Source organism: Eutrigla gurnardus (assembly GCF_963514095.1).
Source record: "Eutrigla gurnardus genome assembly, chromosome: 14".
NCBI lineage: Eukaryota > Metazoa > Chordata > Actinopteri > Perciformes > Triglidae > Eutrigla > Eutrigla gurnardus.
In genome coordinates, this window is record NC_139937.1 from 13,167,679 (window position 1) to 13,187,934 (window position 20,256).

Here is a 20,256-nt window from a genome sequence, read left to right on the forward strand (position 1 = left end):
CCAAGATTATTCATTTTCTCAGAACCAAGAATCTCTGTATACAAATGTCATGAACCAAGTGTTGGACTGAAATCGCCAGACCTCAACTCACACCACTAATGTATAAAAAGTACTTTGACATACTGATCTCAGGAGTTACTTGAGCCCATATCATGATAAACATTAGAAGGTGAAGAGTGTTTAAACGTACACGTTTCCCCTCAATGATTCTTGCTGCCACACGTTACATAAATACCATCAATCAGTGGCACACACAAATAAACCCACAACGAGACAAAATCACCTAGCTCCACAAGCTGCAATTACACTCAAGTGGAGGATGGACTGCTGTACCCTGGGGCTGAAGTGTCTCCATAATAAGCTTTCATCAAGCGCAAACTCGCAAACAATGTCCCACATACAAACCAGCAGTGCTCAAAAAAGACAGGAAAATGTAATTCTTTCAAAAAATACAACAGTTTAATCTGTTTTTGTTGAGGGTGGTAAAAAAAAACAGAATAAAGCTTAAGAATGGACAAATAAACAATGAACATATACAGTCTTTTCAACCACTATGATACATCATATAATTGTACATTAGTATTACAAATAATAAAGAGCTACAACAACACAAGATGCAACTATCTATTTTATGAAAAACAATGTTGAGGATGTAATATATGCCATACTCCATACTGTTGCATTCACTGGACATTGAACATTTTGAAGCCTGGCAACAACCTGTTCCAACATGAATCGGTTTGCAGGTGATGTCACACCATCTAAGATGTTGACAGAAGCACCCAGAAACCACAAGTGGACATGACTAAACAAGCTATTCCCCGCCCCCTGCATTTTCTTTCTGCAGCCGCCACCTTAACGTATACAAACATACAGTACATGTTTACTAAAGTTCCTCTCTCAGCTGTCCCAGATCCGGTTGAAGTCGCCGAAGAATGAAGAGTGCAGACTCGACCTCCTGACCTCACAGTTTCAGGTACGCCACCTAAGAACAACAGGCAAACTTTTACTGAAGGTTAAAATCTACTTGTGACACATGAGAATAAAATAAAACAAAAGTTTGACTTTGTTTGTAGAAAACTCCAGTTTTTTAAAGTACATTGAGGATTTGGTTCCCCAAAGCACAGTTTTACTGACCCTCCCCGGTCTGCTGGTCGGCACAGAAACACATTATCTGCAATTATTGTCTTCAAACAACAAAAACACCACAGGTGGTAGGGATTTAATCAACTTCAAAAACACACATGCGGACCAACAAAGCACAGAAAACTAATCAGCGCAGCCCTGCCTTCCCTCCCTCTCTCTCCCTCCATCTGCTATTCCTGGGCGTTTGCCTGCCGTAGACAATGGTTGCGCTCCACCGAGGGCTCTATATTGGGATGATGGATGAGGGCATTTGCCTCACTCAAGGCCCTGTCTTCTCCATCCCCATGCCAATGTCTGCTCACCACTCAAGCGCATCAGTGGTAATTCATACAAATGATAACAAACGGCAACTAGAGGTGAATGCCGAGTCCCAGAACAAGAAGACAAAGTGTGATAAGGAACCAGAGCAATGGGAGTTGAGATGGAGGAGAGACGCTGGCTTGTGATTGGTGGGTTGCTAGGTTGAATATTGGGGGGAAATGAAGCTGGGGAAAGAGGGTATTGTGCTCCTGCTGTGGAGCTGTACAGAACTCTAGAGCTATGGCTACAGTGGTGGAAAATATTGGCATTGGAAATCAAAAAAATTGGCATTGATAAAAAGACATGGACTGAAAAAGGTATTAAAAGTATTGGCAATGCAAAATGTTCCAGAGAAATTAAAACACAGGCAATAAACCCAACTATTCTATTTTTATCCTTTTTGCTGTATTCTTTGATGACAAGGTTCAGACTTTTCCTTCTGTCAGTAATTTTTCATTTTTTTTTCTATTGACGGCAATTTTCAGTTTAAAACTTCTGTCACTGTTTTGGTGACGAGGGGCAAAGAGAGGGCATTATTTACAACTTGACTCCCCACGCTGCAATTATGTGAAGTCTGTCTCTCTCTGCAGTTGTGGCTTAATTGGGTTAAAGTGAACTTATAACTGGCGTGATGCTGGTCTGGCAGAGGTACACTGGAACAAGTGCTAATGGTAGCTAATATGTGACGACTTGCTAACGTTCAGTGTACCTAAAGTGTGTGTACAACATGAAAAAGGGATTTTCAAGGGACGCTGGTTGAGAGCCTGACTGAAAAGACCAATCACAAGCAAAGGTATCAGAAGGCTCAAGGTGTGTATATTTTAACCTTTTAGGAATTGTTTAGATTGTGAGAAGCCTTACAAAAGCAGGTTCTCAGGTAGTGTGTATTAAAATTACATTAAACATGCAGCAATGCTGCCGCAGGTCTTCCTACGTAATGATAATATGCTTATGGGTGTTACACTTCTTTGATTTCATTGAAATCCATTTCAGCTTTACTACAGAGAAATATAAAACATCACTGCAAAGCCTTGAGAGTAATACACCTAGCTGCAGCAGAGATTACCTTTGGTTTTTACTTTCCATCTCTATACAACAGCTCATAACCTGAAGGGACTTTACAGAACAGAGGTTAATGTCTGGGTATTAAAAGGTTCTGAGACAATGACAAGAGGAGAGAAGACACGAGGAAGTCTTCTGTGCAAACAAATACTCTTTGATGCTCTGTGCCAGGGACTGTTGCCATAACACTTTAAATTTGGCAAGCGGCACGGAGAATGTTTCTTCACACGTGACGTGACGAGACAGATAGAAAGAGGTGTAGAAAAGTAGATTGTGATGAAAGAAAGAAGCTGCTGCTGCTACGTAGTAATACACTGAGAAAAGTCCTACGGTTCAAGTTTGTAACAGAGGATATAACACTGATCCATACAACGATGCATTTATATTATCATCCGAGGGTCCACCCTCAGGAAAATAAATAAAATAAAAAAATTATTAAAAAAAACATGTCAGAAAATCTAACTAAAAAGCAAATAATTTGTCTCTCTGTGTGTATGTCTGCATATCTCAAGAACCGGTCATCCAATCTACTTCCCACTTGGCGAGTGTATGGCCGGGGACCCATGGGTGTGCTGTGCTGAAGATGGTACAATTTGGACGCTACCCTTTCAAAATGAATAAACTGTACAGCAGCGGGAGTCGAACATGTTGTCTGCAGCGGGCCTTTACGCGCCACGGCTCACTGAATGCAGTGACGACATTACGACCAAACTCTTCTTCATTTCCCAGGAGTCAACGTTGCAAGCAGCACTTCCGTGGATCAAGGAAATGGTCGAAACAGGTACGCACTGTTTAGCACAAAAGAAACACAACAGCTGCTTCCAAATCAGGGAAACGTGGAGTGATTACTGCATTTTGAGAGCACTTTCTGTTCCTGCTACCGATTACCTCAAGCAGCGAGCAAATGCAGCCGCCTTAACATTAGCATTAGCATTAGCCTGAATGATTCATACTTGTGAGTGCACACATGATTAATGAGCAGCATTGTCTTTGCTGCCATACAACATATTCTATTGTGGTTAGTGAGGATACTACGGGTTAAAAAAAAACAACTCATTGTAACAATTGACTCTTCTCCATGGAGCCAATACTGTCACCAACCGCACGCACGAAAACAAGTAAAATATATAATATATATTAAAAATAAATACAAAATAAAAAACTAATAACATAGGACTTGCAGGAATGCAGTGGAATATGATGGGTGGTGTCCATGAAGGGTTCACATAGGGATGTGTCAGTAGACTAAAAAAGCCGGAATCCACTACTTGACACATTTATACACATTGTGTGCAAATGTGACACCTCAGACTCAGGCATCCCAGTATTACCCATCATACACTATAGATTTAACTCAACAAACATGCGTGCATCACTTCCATCACACACAAAAACAACATTCAGCCTCAGTTGCACATTGTTTTCTGCTGCTTGCGTCAATGTGCTTGTCTTTGTCTTTGGTAGAAATATCTCTTGTTGTTATATTTATTATGTTGTGTCTGTTAGCACCTAGGACCTGAGAAAAGCTCATTTCACTGTGTACCACATATACATATATTGTCAAGCAGAGATATCCTGAAGTAAACACTGACTAAGACTACCATCACAGAACCACTGCATTGTTAATGAATTCCCCTTCCCAGCCATTGGTCCATGTGCAGTGAATCGAGACGAGTGTGTATTGTGGGGGAAGTCATTTATTTTGACAAAGTGCGACCGCTCCTATCGGGAAACGGCGTGGACTGCTGAAAACTGAGGCAATGTGTGAGGGATACGTCTCCTCAGTTGTTCAATTGTGAAACGTTGGAGCAGTTTTTGGAGCAGTTTCTGTCTAACCTACATGGTGTCTCTGTGGGAGTGAGGAGGAGATTAATGAGGTGCAGGGAGGAGGGTGGTGTTGTCTGTTCCCAGGCTAAAGAGTGACACTCGGAGCTTGAGCCACTTTACACCCCATTACACTGGCAGGCCCAGAGATGGAGGGCGGGGAACATAGCAGCCCAGACAACAGCATTCCACATGCATAATAATAACAGGCTTGGTTATGGTGCAGGCTTTGATCTACTCGCAGGGCTGAAATTATATCAAAAACAAAAAAACACATACGCACACCCATTTCAAAACAGTTACCTGCAAATGTTGGGTTAGTGCTGTTATATCTGGGTTGGGCTGTTGAGGTTGGTACTCTTATAATGTGTAGATTTTAAAAAAAAAGGGGGTTTGGTGATATATTTAATGCAGAGCTTAGTCTTTATAACTCTACACTATATTTATACCTGCCATGGATTCATATTTCATGGCAAGCATTCCGTCATCACAGCAGGAAACGACAGGTTTAATTAATAACGACTGCATTACATTTAGGCGAGCCGGTTAAATCCACCTTCACTGCAGACATTTTGACTCGTCATACTAGGAAAAGTGCAGGTGTTAATAATAATGTCTCAGTCAGACATGACAGTGAGCCAGCACGCACAATACAAGGTGCCTGAAACTGAAGCAGCTAAATGGAATTCAGCCATCATTCATGAATGTGCACCGGTGCTTTACCTATGAAAGTCAAATGTCTGCACTGAAAAGAGGCCTCTTGCTTATGTACATGAGCGGTCCCATGTTCACACACATACAAAGATCCACAATACAGTTTCATTGTATTTTTAAACTTTAAGCTTTGTGAAATAAAACAACTTCTAAGTGAGAGTTGAGTGATCATTTGGAAGGCCCGACAGAGCCGGGGTTCAGGTGTTTTCACTACTTCTCAGAACTGTATCCACATTGTGCTAGATTTGCATCTCCCTGGATGGCCTATTCTAATTCACAGCAGCCAATTTGAGTCATAGCATGAAAAACACAGGTGTTACCAGTGATTTTAATGATGGCTCAGTACCTTCAAGTTTCCCAGTGAGCCCTGGAACTGTCCCATCTAATTTCAATAACATTGTGATTAATTACACCTGTGCTTATACAGCTATGGCATATGAAAAAAAAAGTATATAAATAGTAGGTGTCTTTGAGAAAATAACCCTACTTTCTATTTGATTTATTACCTCGGTAAACATTGCAAACATGAATTTATGTTCTCACTAGTTTCAAGCCTGGTTTGTCATTACAGCATGATGTTCATTCATGCGTAAATTATGCACCCATTTAGGGTAAAATAGATGATAAAGCAGGGTATATAGGGCGTTGGTTGCCTTGCGATTGACAGGTCGCTGCCATGGTGTTGTCGGTCTGTGTTTTTCAACAAACCTTGTCATAGTTCATTTTCAGTTCATTCAAGTGAACTGCAATCTTTTTGGTTGCATAGCATTTCTTATTTAGTGTTTGTTTGTACTTAGCCACACCCCCTCATGTCATCTCTGGTTCCAAAAACCAAGATGGCGATGGCCTAAATGCTGAATTCAAGGCTTCAAAATTGTGACCAAATCCACTTATATATATATATACAGACTGTAAACATCAGCATAGCTCCAATTCAACCTGAGCATAGGTCTAATCACCCAGATCACCTGTATGAGTGTGCTGGGTCCTTTAATGTCACGTAATCCCTTTATTAAAACATCGACCAAAGACATGGACACAATATCACATTTCCTTTAAATTGGGCGGAAGTGATAGCGAATAGTAATGCCAATCACTCTTCTCAAGAAGTCTTCAGAAGCTCCTGTTTCTCCCTCACATCTTCATCTCATTGTCTCTAGCAGATGCAACTCCCCAGATCATCACAAGCTTCCAGACTGCCAGCCCACTGCATGCTGCATCCTGTCCTTCTGACACTCTGGTCTGTGTTTTTTTAACTAGTCTCTCAGACACTCAGACCACCTCCGGTAACTCAAGATGGCCATATGATCACATTACCTTCCTGTTCTCTGCCGCCTATAGCACAAGCTTCTACTATCAGGAAGTGTTCAAGTGTGTCGATTTATCACACTCTGCTGTGACCGCTCCCACTACCAGACAGATACTGTGTCCTGTGTCTGGGTCGCTCTTTCTGTAGCCTTCTCCATTTCAGCCGAGCCTAATTTCCCCCCCGCCCATGTCTGTCATGTCATTACCGCAGAAAAGAACAATACTATTTATCATTTTACCACAGTGTGTAGGACAATAAACAGCGTCATCCTCAGGGCTTGCGGTGTGAGAGCAAACAATAGTATATATTTTACGGTGTGCTGCACAATACCTTTATGAGAGGAGCACACTGTAGTGAAATAATTAGAGGGGCAATCTAGTGTGAGCCCTCAGGTCCTTATTCCACTTATTCTAAGGGGCCATACTGTTGAATTTCAGACAGATCACAGCATGCTAGTAAAAATAGTACCACCTGTCTGAGATAATGTTCCATTAGATGAGTTTGAAAGTCTGCATCTCATTCATTGTTGTTAGAGCTAACCAAAATCTTTATGTCTTTAGTCATAACTTGCAGAGATTGGAGTTTCCTCAGCCATACAGCTGGAACAATTACAAACCCATTGCTTCTTTGCACAGGCCTCATGTTGCAACTTTAGCCATACAGCATGCGTCATTATCTCCTTGAATGAAGCGACGTGTTGTGCAACGGCAGCATAAACACATCTCTGAACGGCGGATGTGGCCAATAACCTTGCTAACGGGACTTTTTACATGTTTACACAAATGTACAACGCTACTCTTCCACTATGTCGAGGAACAGAGGTGCCACTGCTTCATTATCTAATGCAACAATTCCATGACAAAGACCCCACCGCCCATATGTGTGCCCACTCGCTTTGACAGCACTTCAATTGTGTTTTTGTGATTTTCTCTGGACTGATTTTATTTTAGGCAGTGCTTGTGTGGAGGAGATTCTTTTTGAGAATAGAGGAGGGAAAACACAATTTCCCCACGCAATAGAAAAACAAGGACAACTCATGTACATGCAAAAAAAAGAAGTCGGCACCCTCATTAGGTGATGATCCATGTAGAAGAGCAGAAGATGTGCAACTAAAGGAGCAGCACTGGTTTTAGATTTTTATGTATGATAAGGAAGGTGTAGTGAAGGCGTCCATCAAAATTAAAATGTCCTTTAACGTATTTGCTCTCTCTTGCACACAAGACGATTGTATCTATTTATGTCATTAATGTGAAGTTACACATTTTTTTTTCCAGGTCCACTAATCCACTTCAAGTTCTAAACTCAACACCCCCTGCCTGGGCTAATAACGAACGCAGCTTCAAATTATGTACAACAACAGACATCCTTCTCTCTCGTTTTGCTCACCGTATATATTTTTCTATCGCTCGTATTTTAAAGCACATGGAAAACTTGTTTAAGTGGTGGGATTCTCTTCCCTAAACTTTCTGAGAAGGAAGTGGAGAATAATGGTGCTAATTACCCATCACCATGTCTAAGCTAAGAGAATAGAGTTGTCAGCGAAGTTAACACACCTCTCATTTTCTAGTCAAAGGGCTCCCCTCAGCAGCTCGAGCTAAATATACACATTTTGCACAATTATAGGTGTATAGAAGCTTGAATAAGGCTGACGAGAGTAAGAGCTTGACCCCCATAATCCCTAAAGCGAAGCTGTTAACTGAAAGCTCTGAATCATGAAATTAATTTAGGCAGGATAAAAAAAACACACGTCAAGCACTGCTGAATAACGGATAAACAAGGTACTGTAACTAAGAAGTGAGGGAAATAACTGATCGCTGTCAGCTGAAAGAGTCCCTGCTGTTTTTTACAAAAGATGAAGATACATTAAAAGACTTTCATATCTCTCAGGTTATGTAACAGTATCCAGGTTAGCATTTTAAAAATATCAAAAAATATGTGGCTTTGCCAAGGATCGACATGCCTTCGTATATATATAAGTGATATTCATAATATGTTGCCCATTACAGTAGATAGTACATTTCTCACCTTATAGGACTTCATGCAACGCATCGAGGTAGGTAGAGTAGAGTTGCTGTCATCTATCACTCGCAGCAGCTCCTCACACACCTCCAACGGCAGCACCACAGGATGTCCTATGGCATTGGCCTCCCAACTACTTACAATGCTGAAAACACACACACACAGAGTAGAGTAGGAGTGATTTAAAGTGACTGCCACAGTGTTATACAACCAAGATGATGCTCAGAATAGCTTCTGCAAAATCCCATGTTGAAGTGTTCGACCTGGCGCTTTAATTAAGCAGTTTTATCTGTAAAGTGAACTCAAAAACTAAGGACGCATAAAAGTGGATTAATGGCGACGGCATGTTTGGCGTCAATATGTGTTGTTGTGTGTGAGTTAAAAAGGAAGAGGGCATTGAAAGGAGAGGAGGAAGAGTGATTGAGAGAAGGAAGATTGATGCTCTGTCGGTTTGCAGTGCTGATCCAGTTTGTTTAGGTGACATTTAGCCATCTGTGCAGCTCCTGGGAGGGAAAAAGTCCTTTCTAGTTTCTACTTAAGACATCATACTGGAGAAACACTACTGTTATAGCTACTGTATGTTTACATGCATGGGAAAATTGCTATTAGCCAATCAAACTGTCTTAACAGGGTGTTTACACACAGCAAATCTATTCAAGTTATACTGTATTGACCCAAACCAGTCTACATCATAATCATTTGTGCATGGAAATGTAGTTACCGTTATCTAAAAGTAAGATTTGATTACACATACATCACAATTAATTCTATAGAAAAAAGGAGTCGCCCGTACAATTTCCATTAGACTCAATTTCCATATCCATGAGACCTCATTCACATTGCACCGGTGCCTGCGACTTTCACTCAACTCATAATCAAGTCACTGCCATTAGTGACAAGCGTAATCCACTTAGGCGCTGGCTCACCGATTCTCCAGCCAATTATTGGCAGTTTTAACAACACACACTGCAACCTCTAGCCGCAGCCGACTGTATCCTGAATAAGAGGGCCATCATCCAGGGAATTCTGCTCCCTGGGCAAAACATTTAATTTAAAAATGTCAGAGATGAGTGATGAAGGATAAATGGTAAGTTATGTAGGGGGAAAGGGAAGTGTGAATAACACCAGCATTTAGCTTGGCAAGACTTCAGAGAAATGTCTGAAACGGTGAACATTAAAAAGCAGTTGCTCAAATGTACCACTTTAAAAGTGCCAAATTCAAAATTCAGAGCATATCAATGATTTACAGATTGCCACCACACAACTCGACATAGCAATGACTGAGCCAGCGGCTAGCAGCCAACAGTGCTAACAGCCCCAACACAGCAGGCAGCGGCCAGAGAAAAGAGTTTTATCAGTAAAAACCACCATATGAACGCAGTTCAGTAGAGCAGCGGTGATGAGCAGTGGGGCACACTTTCACATGCCGCTGGACGGATATGCAAACTCTATCTTTACCCAGCAAATAGTGCTTGCTGCTATATTAATGATCTGAATTTAAATGCAACCTTTAAAACAAAATAATAAATAGAGGTACATCAATGCATTTGTCAAAACAGATCTTTTTCATTTCCTTTGTGACCGGGTTTAAAATGTACTCTGCAGTACGAAATCCACAGTAAGTGAAAAGCTGGAATTCAGGAGGTGTTTATTCTTATTCCTCCCTGACGAAAAAACAACAGCGCTTCATTCAAAAGGTTCTGTCATAGCTTGTTCCACCAAGATGCCCGGCGTGTACAATAGGTGAACCCGTTTCCCATGCATCACTCAGCTCCTACAGTTCATCCTGTAATTTGAAATGCACTCTTACTGCTTTGACTGTAAAGACAAGCCTCTCTCCTTTCATGCCAGTTTCACCACTAATTACCCTTTTCTGCGTCAGTCTGCCAGTGGGCTTGTCAAAAGTGGTCGGAACAACAAAAAGTCTCTGTTCTGCCTTCACTCCGTGCAGCTGCAGGGGAAGAGAAGGCGGGTGGAAGGGAAATCGCCCAGTGCTGATTCAGATGAAAATAATGAGGGTGGAAGGCTCTTCCAGTGGGGTGCTGCTGTACTGAACATGCAGCACATCCACCTACACCTCTCTAATGCATCACAGCAAGGTACACAGAGCCTCACTCCAGTCATAACAGCATCCCCTGTATGTGCAGCAAACACGAGGTGGCTTATGCAACTGACAACATTGAGACGATGAACACCTTTGATGGCAATCTCACTCGCAAACTAATAGACAATTATGCCTGAGCAGGGACCCTTAGCGTAAAGTGTTTTGAGGCCTGGGAATCTGTTCACCAACACTGTGGTCTTTCATCGCTCGCAGTGAGCCGAGACAGGTGGTGATTGAGAGGGTGTGCTGGAAAGATGAAAGGATAAGATTAAGAAGAGGAAAACAAAGATTGAAGGGGGGGGAGGGGTGTTGGATGGTGGAGGACGGCGGAGGAATCTCTTACTCTCTCTGCTCGATGCCTGCGTCAGAGCAGACGGTGTAGAGGAGTTTCAGGGTGCTGGCAGCTCTGGGTGATGGACTGTGAAGAGTGGGAGCGCTGATAGACCTCTCACCACCGATACACGTCTCTGGGACCGACACTGTGATGGAGTCGCTGTTCAGCAGCCAGAGCTGCGGGGAGGAGAGCGCAGGTCACTTAACACATGAGACGCACACATGATGGATATCACATGACCCAAGGAATTACACTCCATCGCATAAACTCTACGCATCCACTCAGGCACACCGGTTCAGAGTGTCTTATAAACAGTGGTCTTATATCACATGATAGGATACAGGATTCATTTAATCTAGAGCATCTATCCTCTCTCTCCTCAGCTCTCACTTTATCCTTGAAACTAATATTTACCTTTCACACTTTTTTGCTCTTGCACACCAGGTTAACCTGTATAAACACTGCTGCTTCTCAGCCTTCAGTTCTTTCCTAACAGTGTTGAAGAAATCAATGGGGTCGAGTCATGAGTCCGACTGTTTGATTCTTGCCTCTCACTAGTGTTTCAGAGCGGTGGAGGCTGCTGATGGCTGCTCACACACAGTGGGAGCCCAGAGCTCCAACAGGCTGACGAGGTGAGAGTTAAATCGTTGCCTTCTAACGCCTTCAGTCAGCGTTAGAAGTGCAAGATGAGCACATTTAAACGTAAATGGTTGTAGAGGTGTGGAGAGTTTGAAAGACATGAAAAAAGACAAATAATACAGCATTACACCTTCCAAATCTTAAAGATTCTGTTTAGTATTTCTTTAACTTCACTGTGTAGTATAACACTGTGCATGTCTTTGTCTGTAAAGGAAACATAACATATATTTGACCATGCATAAGCAAGCAACAACATATTTGGTGCAAATAACAAAGCATAATGCTAATTTCTGTATTCTGTCAGTCTCAGTTTGTGGTAAGCGAATCTTAAAATGTAATACTTTCCTACATATTGGGTTTAAATATGGTCAGAAGACAAGAAAAATATTTGAAGAGGAAAAAATTATTATTGTCTAATAATAGGGATGGTAAGGATGTCAAGAAAACAAAAGGGTTAAAGAACATAATATGCCCCTCTGATGATGATCATACAGGTTACTTTTTATTTTATATTAATTAAAGAACTCAAAAGTCAGTAAATTTAATTTTACTGAAAACTGAAAACAGAATCACGGAATCTGACAATGAAAATGGAATCAACTGTAAAACCAGGGATACAAAAAAATCGATGTTTTCTCTAACATTATAAGTGTTTTTCAATGCTATAAAATTGTAAAACAAAGAATTTAGAAAAATTAAAACAGAAAACAGAGAATTTAGAAAAATTTAAATGGAACACAGAATTTGGGAAAAAATAAAACAGAATCTGGAAAAAATTTAAACGGATTTCATAGGGACCTACAATCTTTTTCATTTTAATGTCCTGCAGTTTAAAGTCTGACACAGACACTTTTTGTGGAATGCACCCGCCAGCTTCAGTAAACATCATTTGAATACAAACATGAGAGCGCATACTTTAACACCCAAACTTACTCTAAATGACGTGCAGTAGTGCATCAATATTAGTGTTAGGCACAAGTACTCGCTTGTAATGATCCACTTGTTGCTGATTTTATAGGAGGCTAAAAGCCTGGCAGTACGCTCCACAAATCAGTCAATCTGCTTTTCAGATCGCCTGATGAACCTGCCATATCACCCTCTCCCATTCATCAAATAACTAAGTAGTCTATTTTTACTCAAATGTCATGCACTTCTCTGATTAGGCCCGTTTGTTCTTACCAATACAAATGCTTTTCCATCAGGAGTCTGGACAGAGAAGTGGAAGGTGCTCAGTGACGTGCACAGCCCCAACAGCCTGGCTGCTATAGTCTTCTCCAGGAAGAGCAATCTGTCCAAAAGAGACGATGTTGATTCATTTAGTGTCTATAGAGCGAATTAACTTCTTGGTCATGCACTCACAGTAAAACAAAATGGCAGGATTGATCGCTTTTGGCAGGATAACACGGTGTTCCTGTTTTTTACTCACCAAACGCCTCCAAGATTAAGTGATAAATATATTACACTTTATGGTTATGCCTACGCCCGGTACCGATTCTGAAAATGGTTCTTTAAGTACCAATAAATAATGCAGCCAATCATTACGTTCATGTACAATAGCTTTAAAAGGCAAAAGGGTTTGCTTGTGCATAATCTATAAAATACACACTTGTATAATAATCTTTTATTCAGAAGCCTGAATTTAAAAAGCCTGATCTGTGCACTGCTCTGTGACAGACACTTTTACTCTACTTCCTGTTGAAATGTGCTTTAACAGCCACAGTTTCCTATCTGTCAGCACTAGAAGTCTGGATAAAAACCTGCCTGTTAAGTGAAGCTTCTGGCTCTCTGTCTCCCACAGCGGCCTCCACCACCACCTGTGTGATGTACAGTTTCAGGGTCTCTGTGAGATACAAAAGAGAAATGCTCATAAAGACATGATAAAAATGAAAATCCTGATTAGAATCCATAGAGTGATTAATACCTGGTGAGGCCGCCTCTCCCAGCACTGATGAACAGCTCTTGCAGGAGATGAGTGCCAATCGGCGGCAGGATTTCTTTATGCAAAACAGGTAAAAAAAATCTAATAATTCACTACAATATACAACCATTTTTAACATGGCCATTTTAAAAACCACAATCAATAACCGGTTTCACCAGGAAGGGAGAAAGAAGAGGAGAGACAGAGAGAGATATACGGCATGCAGATCATCATTTGTTCTTCTGCTACTTCCATCTGCCTCCCTTTTTATTTGACTCACTTTCAGTCATGCAAAGAGCTCCACTCAAGAATGACTAATAAAAGGGAAAGGAGATCAATCCTCATCTGCAGAGTGCCAGAGTTGGACTTCACTGACGCAGCCGTCTGAGGAGCGGGGGGGTGAGTATCCTTTATGATAACAATATGAATCCAATTTTTGGGCTTTTATCAAAAAAACAAATCTGGTATTGACCATCCGGAGCTTTCCCCACTTCCCCCCCCTTTTCAACTTTTTGTTATTGATATATTTCTTATAATCTGACAGCCAACCATAATCATTCTTTCATCCAGACTTATCCGTCTCAAACAAACACTTCTCAAAAATCCTTGTTTTCACAGGAAATGTGAATCTTTAAAAATACTGGTTTAAATGCATCTTCTTTCTTAGAATTAAAGAGCAAACTGGCTGTTTTCCTGTGCGCGTGTCCCTCACCTTTGAATCTTGAGTGTCCTCGGAGCGAACGGGGCTCACTTCCTCAGTGAGAGTCTGTTCACAGCCGCCATCTCTGGCCAGCAGGAGGAACGTGTCACCCAGTAAACAATCCTCTGCTCGGGGCAGCAGCTTCTTAGCGAATGGATCAGGGTGGCAACACCAGTCGTCCACGATGGCGTTCCAGTTGCCGTTAGGGAGAGGAAGGACTCGCTTAAACACCCTGGAGAAGAAGAACCACAACAAAAAAGCAATTACAGGTTTTCTTTCTGTCATTGGCAGCCGATATTTGGAAATGTTGTCAATTCGTTCTTGCTGCAGAGTCGTTTTCTCTCAATTAGAACATATTTCCCTGAGGGCCAGAGATGATCAGATTACAAAGAAGACAAATTGACAAAATGACAAGTGACAGTGTATTAGGGCCATCGTTGGTGAAAACCAAAAATAATAATAATTACAGTCAAGTGAGGGTGTAATATTCTGAGAAAAAGATTGAAGTAGTACACTTAAGAGAACAAAACTAGAATGTTCTCTGAAATTAATAAAAGTCATACATTTGCAAGAAAAACTTCTTTTAAAAAGGAAGAAACATTTCTTGTGGGATCTTTGTCAAGAAACCAAATAGTGATTTAAGCGCAGAATCACCGTTATGAAAAATGGTAAAACAAACTGAATGGAGTTTTTTTCCTCTCATAAATGCACCACAATATTGGTAGAGAATAGTATTATAATTATTATTAATATTGTTATATTACCCACATCCCCTGGCTCTTTTTTTTTTTAATGGCCTGAATAAGTCATTGAACACCAGAGGATGAATATTCATAAATATATCTCATAATATAATTATATTGTTGTGAATATTTTTGGCACATTATCACCATATAAAGTTGTTTGGGCTAACGTATTATAAATCCAGAAATGATGATGCAAAATTAGCATTCATTTGAAGTTTCTGGCCCAGCTGTTATGATGGAACTCATGATGGAAAAATGGCTGCTAAATCAACACTATGTTTACCAGCTAGTTTGTTACTTTTTGTTGGTGTTTGCTGCTGAGCAGGAAGTGTACAGATGCTTGTTGTGCATTGATGTTTTTGTTTTTAACTGAAAACAGCTGCATCAGCTGAAACAAGGTTGATTAGAGACAGAAACAAGCAACAATACTGACTAGTGAAGCTTTAATAAAATACTTGTTATTTTTATTCATTCAAGTTTGCACCTTTGTAGGCTATACTGTACAAAGAAAACTTTCTCTAATCTAATCAGCCGAATAATGGAACATATTGCTACAAAGCATAATGAGGCATAATGTTGTTGAAATTATAACTTTCACCCTGCTCCGAGCACTTCCATTGTCCTTGTTGAAACCAAAACAACAAAAAAGTTTTGGGCCATATTTATTGGGTTATTGCTGACAAACATCACCTGAGGCCAAAGGTCTATCTAATGCAGCTCCTGCAATTTCGAGCATGTCACATTCCAGACCAGAGAAACTACAAGACGAGGGCTATAAGAACAATACCACCGTCCGCCTGAACCACCTCAAGGTAAGAAATACAATTGTTTTTTAATGGGCAGCGCGGACCTTTACGTCACGCTGACTCTATAACTCTAACCCACTCAGGGTTGGGGACTGTGGACTCCGCTCCGGCTTCAACCAATCTTTCTTTCTCAGACCATCCCTTCAACGTCTGGGTCACACCATCAATAAACACCTGCTCCTCTTCCTGCGGAGGAGGGTATAAATAAAAACCCATTTCCACTGGTGACTCGTCCTCGGCCGTCTGCTCCTCACCTGTCCTCGAGCAGCCTGGTCATGCAGCCCTGGCAGTAGAAGCAATAAGTCTCTTTCGCCCGGAGCGTCTCCACAACGCTGTCAGATGGTTCTGTGGAGGGGCCAAAGGCAAACAGATAAACGAGCCACATTCGGTGAACGGGTGGTAACCTTGTACTACAGAGCACAGAATCGATAAAATACCGGGTGGTGAAGGTGGCTTGGATAGGAAGTGGTCAATCAATCTGATATTGATTGGATTTGTCAATGACTGTCCTTAGCTATAACTTCTTGTGGTACCAGGAGAAAAAAAATGCCAAAAGATGGAGTTTGTGGATTTTGTGCAATTACTGTAGGGTACACTTTTCATGATACGACATCAAACCAAAACTTAAAGGGTGTATTCTCATAAGTCTGATGAGCAGTCGCTCCTGTGCCAATGGGGATCCTGAGAGCAAAATTTACACCTTCGCTGTCTCAGATGACAAAGTGACTAAATCCAATTAATTCAGAATAGACAGCAAGCTCTAAATAGCTACCTAAAAGACTTTGTTCTTGCCTTGGCACAGAAGAGTCTAGAGGAGCTGAGGGAGGCTGCACGTGTCTGAATGCGTATCCATAGTCGTCCCGGACATTACCTTCATCCGTGCTTCGAGTCACACTGATCCGCATTCTGAAATGCAGCTCCTCTCTGCAGGATTCTCCCGCGGGTGTCGGCACGCATGATCTTTGCTCGAAGGTGACTCCTGCTGGCAAAGTCAAGCTCAGAGCGCCTCTGGGGGTCTCGATATGGAGAGAGGAATCTCCACCTGTCACGACCACATCTGCAGGACTTGTGGCCACATCTTTCCTGGAGAGCAAATGCAAGCGGACACTTTAGAAATGCAGGTTTAAAAAGGAACATACAAGAAATAGAAAAAACATGTTTCCTAGCCAATAGTTAAATGAGTGGATCAACACCTCTTGTGTCTTTTATGGTAAATGTGAAACTTGAGCTAAAAGAAAATTTGCTTAGATGAAAAACTGGACCTACCACCTAGATGCTTTACTTTTTTTGTACCAATTAAACAAGTTAGTTGTATGATGGTAATGTGTGAACGTTATAGGAACTTTATATCTGGCCAACTGCTTCTCTCTGCTTCCAGTGTTTTAATCTAAGCTAACCCGCTGCAGGCTCTAGATTTGTACTGAACATACATGAGAATGATATCAATCTACTTACTCTTAGACAGAAACACAACACGCAGCTTTTCCAAAAATCTAACTATCCTTCACAAGACTTCACAAAACATTTTAAGTATCATAACCACTCAACTAAGGAGGCTGGATAATTTCATAGTGTCTGATCTGCATACTTAATGCATAATAAGTTAACAACAAGCCAAGATCTCCAAAATTTGGCAACATCAAATACACATATGGATTCAGGTGGATCGGTAATTAGTCATGCTTGTCTGTAGTACAGTGATTAATGAGTCGGCCTGTTGTGCAGAACATAGAGTGTAACAACATGGTTGGCAAACCCTAAAAGCCCTTGACCCAACTTTTTACAGAAAGGATGAGGAAGAAAGCGAGGAGCTTCTTTCTCCAATTCTCTCTTTTTCTGTGTTTATATAGAGTCCCTCTGGCAACTAAAAATGGATTTTAGAAGTCCTTCATCCCAAGGAGCATCAACACTCTTAATTCAACTAAGTGAAGATTTAAGACACAGACATTGATATTAACGGTTTTAACAGGGAAAATGACCTTGTCTATGTGTTGTACTGTTTTGTGTAATATTAAGTGTTATCTATCTGTTTTACTTGCTGCTTGTCTGCTTTTTATGTTGTTGTTCCTTGTGTTTGTTGAACCCAAGGCAAATTTCCACCATCCTGGACAATAAGGATATTCTATTCTTTATATATATATATATATATATATATATATATATATATATATATATATACCATGAAGAGGCAGCAAGAACCATAACCTGGACAAAGGAAGAGATAGAGTCCACTGATATCAAGACAAGAAAGCTTCTCACCAGCACTCTGAGATTGTACACTAAGTAGAAGGAGGGAGACCGAGGACGAGTGAGCATCAGAGGCACAGTCCAGGATGAAACAGCCAAGAACCAGGAGTACATGAGGAAGATGGCCCCAAGTGATGACCTGCTAAGGGAATATCTCAGACAGCAGAAACCTGATGATCCATCATGGAAGGACAAGGACAAGCTCCTACAGCATGTACCACGGACAGATAAAAGAAGTGGCTGATATGGAGAAATCATACCAGTGGCTAGAAAAGCCTGGTCTGGACGCCACAGAGGCACTTATCATGGCAGCATAAGAACAGACACCGAGCACGAGATCAGTGATCCCAGGCGCAGGCTGTGCAAAGATGCCCCTGAGACTAGTATTATGGGCTGGAAGTCCTGAGGTCAAGATGAGGTCAAGATCGAAGACTGATAAACTGGTGATGACTAACCAACCGGACATCGTGGTAGTGGACAAGCAACAGCAACATGAGGGAGAAGGAACATGAGAATCTTGAAAAATACCAAGGGCTGAAAGAGGAGCTAAAAAAAAAAAGATGTGGAGAGTAAAGTCATCAGTGGTATTGGTGGTAATCGAGCACTCGGGCTGTAACCCCCAAACTGGGACAGTGGGTCCAGCAGATCCAGGATCAACATCAGAGTTCTCTGTCCAAAGGCTCCCAGACCTCTAGTACAGGAGCCTGAAGGAGGAAACACTGCCCACACAGACTGCCCATGGAGCAAGCAGGAATTTTATTTATATATATATATATATATATATATATATATATATATATATATATATATATATATATATATATATAATATATATATATATATATTGTCTGTCAAATACTGTGGATGGAGGTTATAATATTAGCATAGGAGTCTAATGACAGTCCAAAGGTTCTCTGCATATCTCATTAACCCCATCTAGTGTTCTTGTGGGTGTACTACATCCACTTTCAACAAGCATGGGTGAGTACCAGCACGTGTAAAGAGTCATTCAAATCATCTACGGAAGTAAAAGCACTATCACACTATTAAAATACTTAATTACAAATAAAAGTGCTGCATTCAAAAATGTAGTTAAAAACCCAGCAACATAATGTACCTATCAAAGAAGATTAGCCTATATCATAGGATCATTATTATATATGTAGGTGTATGTTTTACTTTGTCTATGAAGAGAAAACTGAACTTTGTATATGAACCTGTAGTTTAATCTATAATAATGCATTGTATTTGATTTCCTACGTCCACCACGTTAGCTCCCAGACCATTTGTTAATGCTAACTACTGCCAGCTGTCCAATAAAAGTGCCATGAAACAGAGTGGCGAATTTCAACAAGTTAGCAGTTAACCAAAAGCAAACAACAGTTAACGTAATACGCCACTGAAACAACCGATACATAACGTTTAACCACCGTTAGGAATCTCAGCGCAGTCGAGAAACTGTAGCATCACTTTTTTTAAGCTAATGCTCCTAGTTAGCCTAGCTTGCTAATAAACAGAACAGCGTTACCGAACTATACGGTTTAGATCGCAAGCTTTCTATAAAATAAATTACCCGACAATAAGCAGTCCACTCTGGAGCCTTTTCCTCAACTCCAAGAAGACTCCAACTCCATGTGTTTTGGCTGGCATCTCCAAGTCTGCCATTCAAGCGCAATATTCAGAAATATATATATATTTTTAAATATATAAAATCATACACTAATCAAAACTAAGTGTGGCTGATGGACTCTGCAACATAGCATCCAAAGTTGGACACAAATAAAGGTACATCTATAATTTTGCGAGCTAGTGAAAATCCAGAGTTGGTACTTGTCTGCAGCGTGACTAAAACACTGATGTCAAGTACAAAATAATAAGAGAAGAGCATCCGGTCAAACATTTCAAAATAAAAGGGTTAATTTTCTCATACTGTGTACATTTTCCAGGGTAAAGGCACCAGTTTCTGGTTTGATCGATTTATTACTGTAACACACTGCTCTATATTACTGTCATCACTATATCACTGCTCTAAATGACTTGCGATCTTCAAGAGATGGCAGGTTTCATAGCATTTTGTTCTTGCCATTTTTATCACATGGATTGAGTAGTAAAAGGTTGACTCAGGGTCCCTCTATAAAACACAACAACAAGATTATCTATCAATGCAGGGTCCCAGTAATGAACAACGAATATTCAGAGAGCTTTAGTGTTTTGGGGCCCGTAGTGGTTTTCAGCTGAGCAGAGTGACTTTAAGATATTGCTAAAAGTCAAATGTGTCGAATAATCACTTTTATTTTGAAGAAAAATTACACCATTTCCGTGATTCTTTTGCGTGACTGTTGGGTAACTCGACAGTCGAGAGGCGGAAGACGTACATGCGGAAGACCG

General features: G+C 40.8%; 1 protein-coding gene across 1 annotated transcript; it reads right to left on the bottom strand.

The window, feature by feature from the left end:
• Positions 1 to 490: 490 nt before the first annotated feature.
• ube3d (ubiquitin protein ligase E3D) lies at positions 491 to 19,714 on the bottom strand. The gene is made up of 10 exons (XM_084026045.1): positions 19,442 to 19,714; positions 16,493 to 16,704; positions 15,876 to 15,966; positions 14,082 to 14,301; positions 13,373 to 13,445; positions 13,213 to 13,291; positions 12,631 to 12,739; positions 10,822 to 10,988; positions 8,381 to 8,519; positions 491 to 985 (listed from the first exon to the last, which is right to left on the bottom strand). Exons 1-10 carry the CDS (start codon positions 19,531 to 19,533, stop codon positions 965 to 967), a joined length of 1,203 nt encoding a protein of 400 aa, XP_083882171.1. The 5' UTR covers positions 19,534 to 19,714; the 3' UTR covers positions 491 to 964.
• Between the last annotated feature and the right edge of the window lie 542 nt (positions 19,715 to 20,256).

Excerpts from the sequence above, each read along its gene's own strand:
- ube3d (XM_084026045.1), bottom strand. The coding sequence starts at position 19,533 with ATGGCAGACTTGGAGATGCCAGCCAAAACACATGGAGTTGGAGTCTTC. Across the intron at positions 13,446-14,081 it reads AGGACACTCAAGATTCAAAG|AAATCCTGCCGCCGATTGGC; the intron begins GTGAGGGACACG and ends TTTTGCATAAAG. Across the intron at positions 8,520-10,821 it reads GCAGGCATCGAGCAGAGAGA|CATTGTAAGTAGTTGGGAGG; the intron begins GTAAGAGATTCC and ends GTGTGTTTTCAG.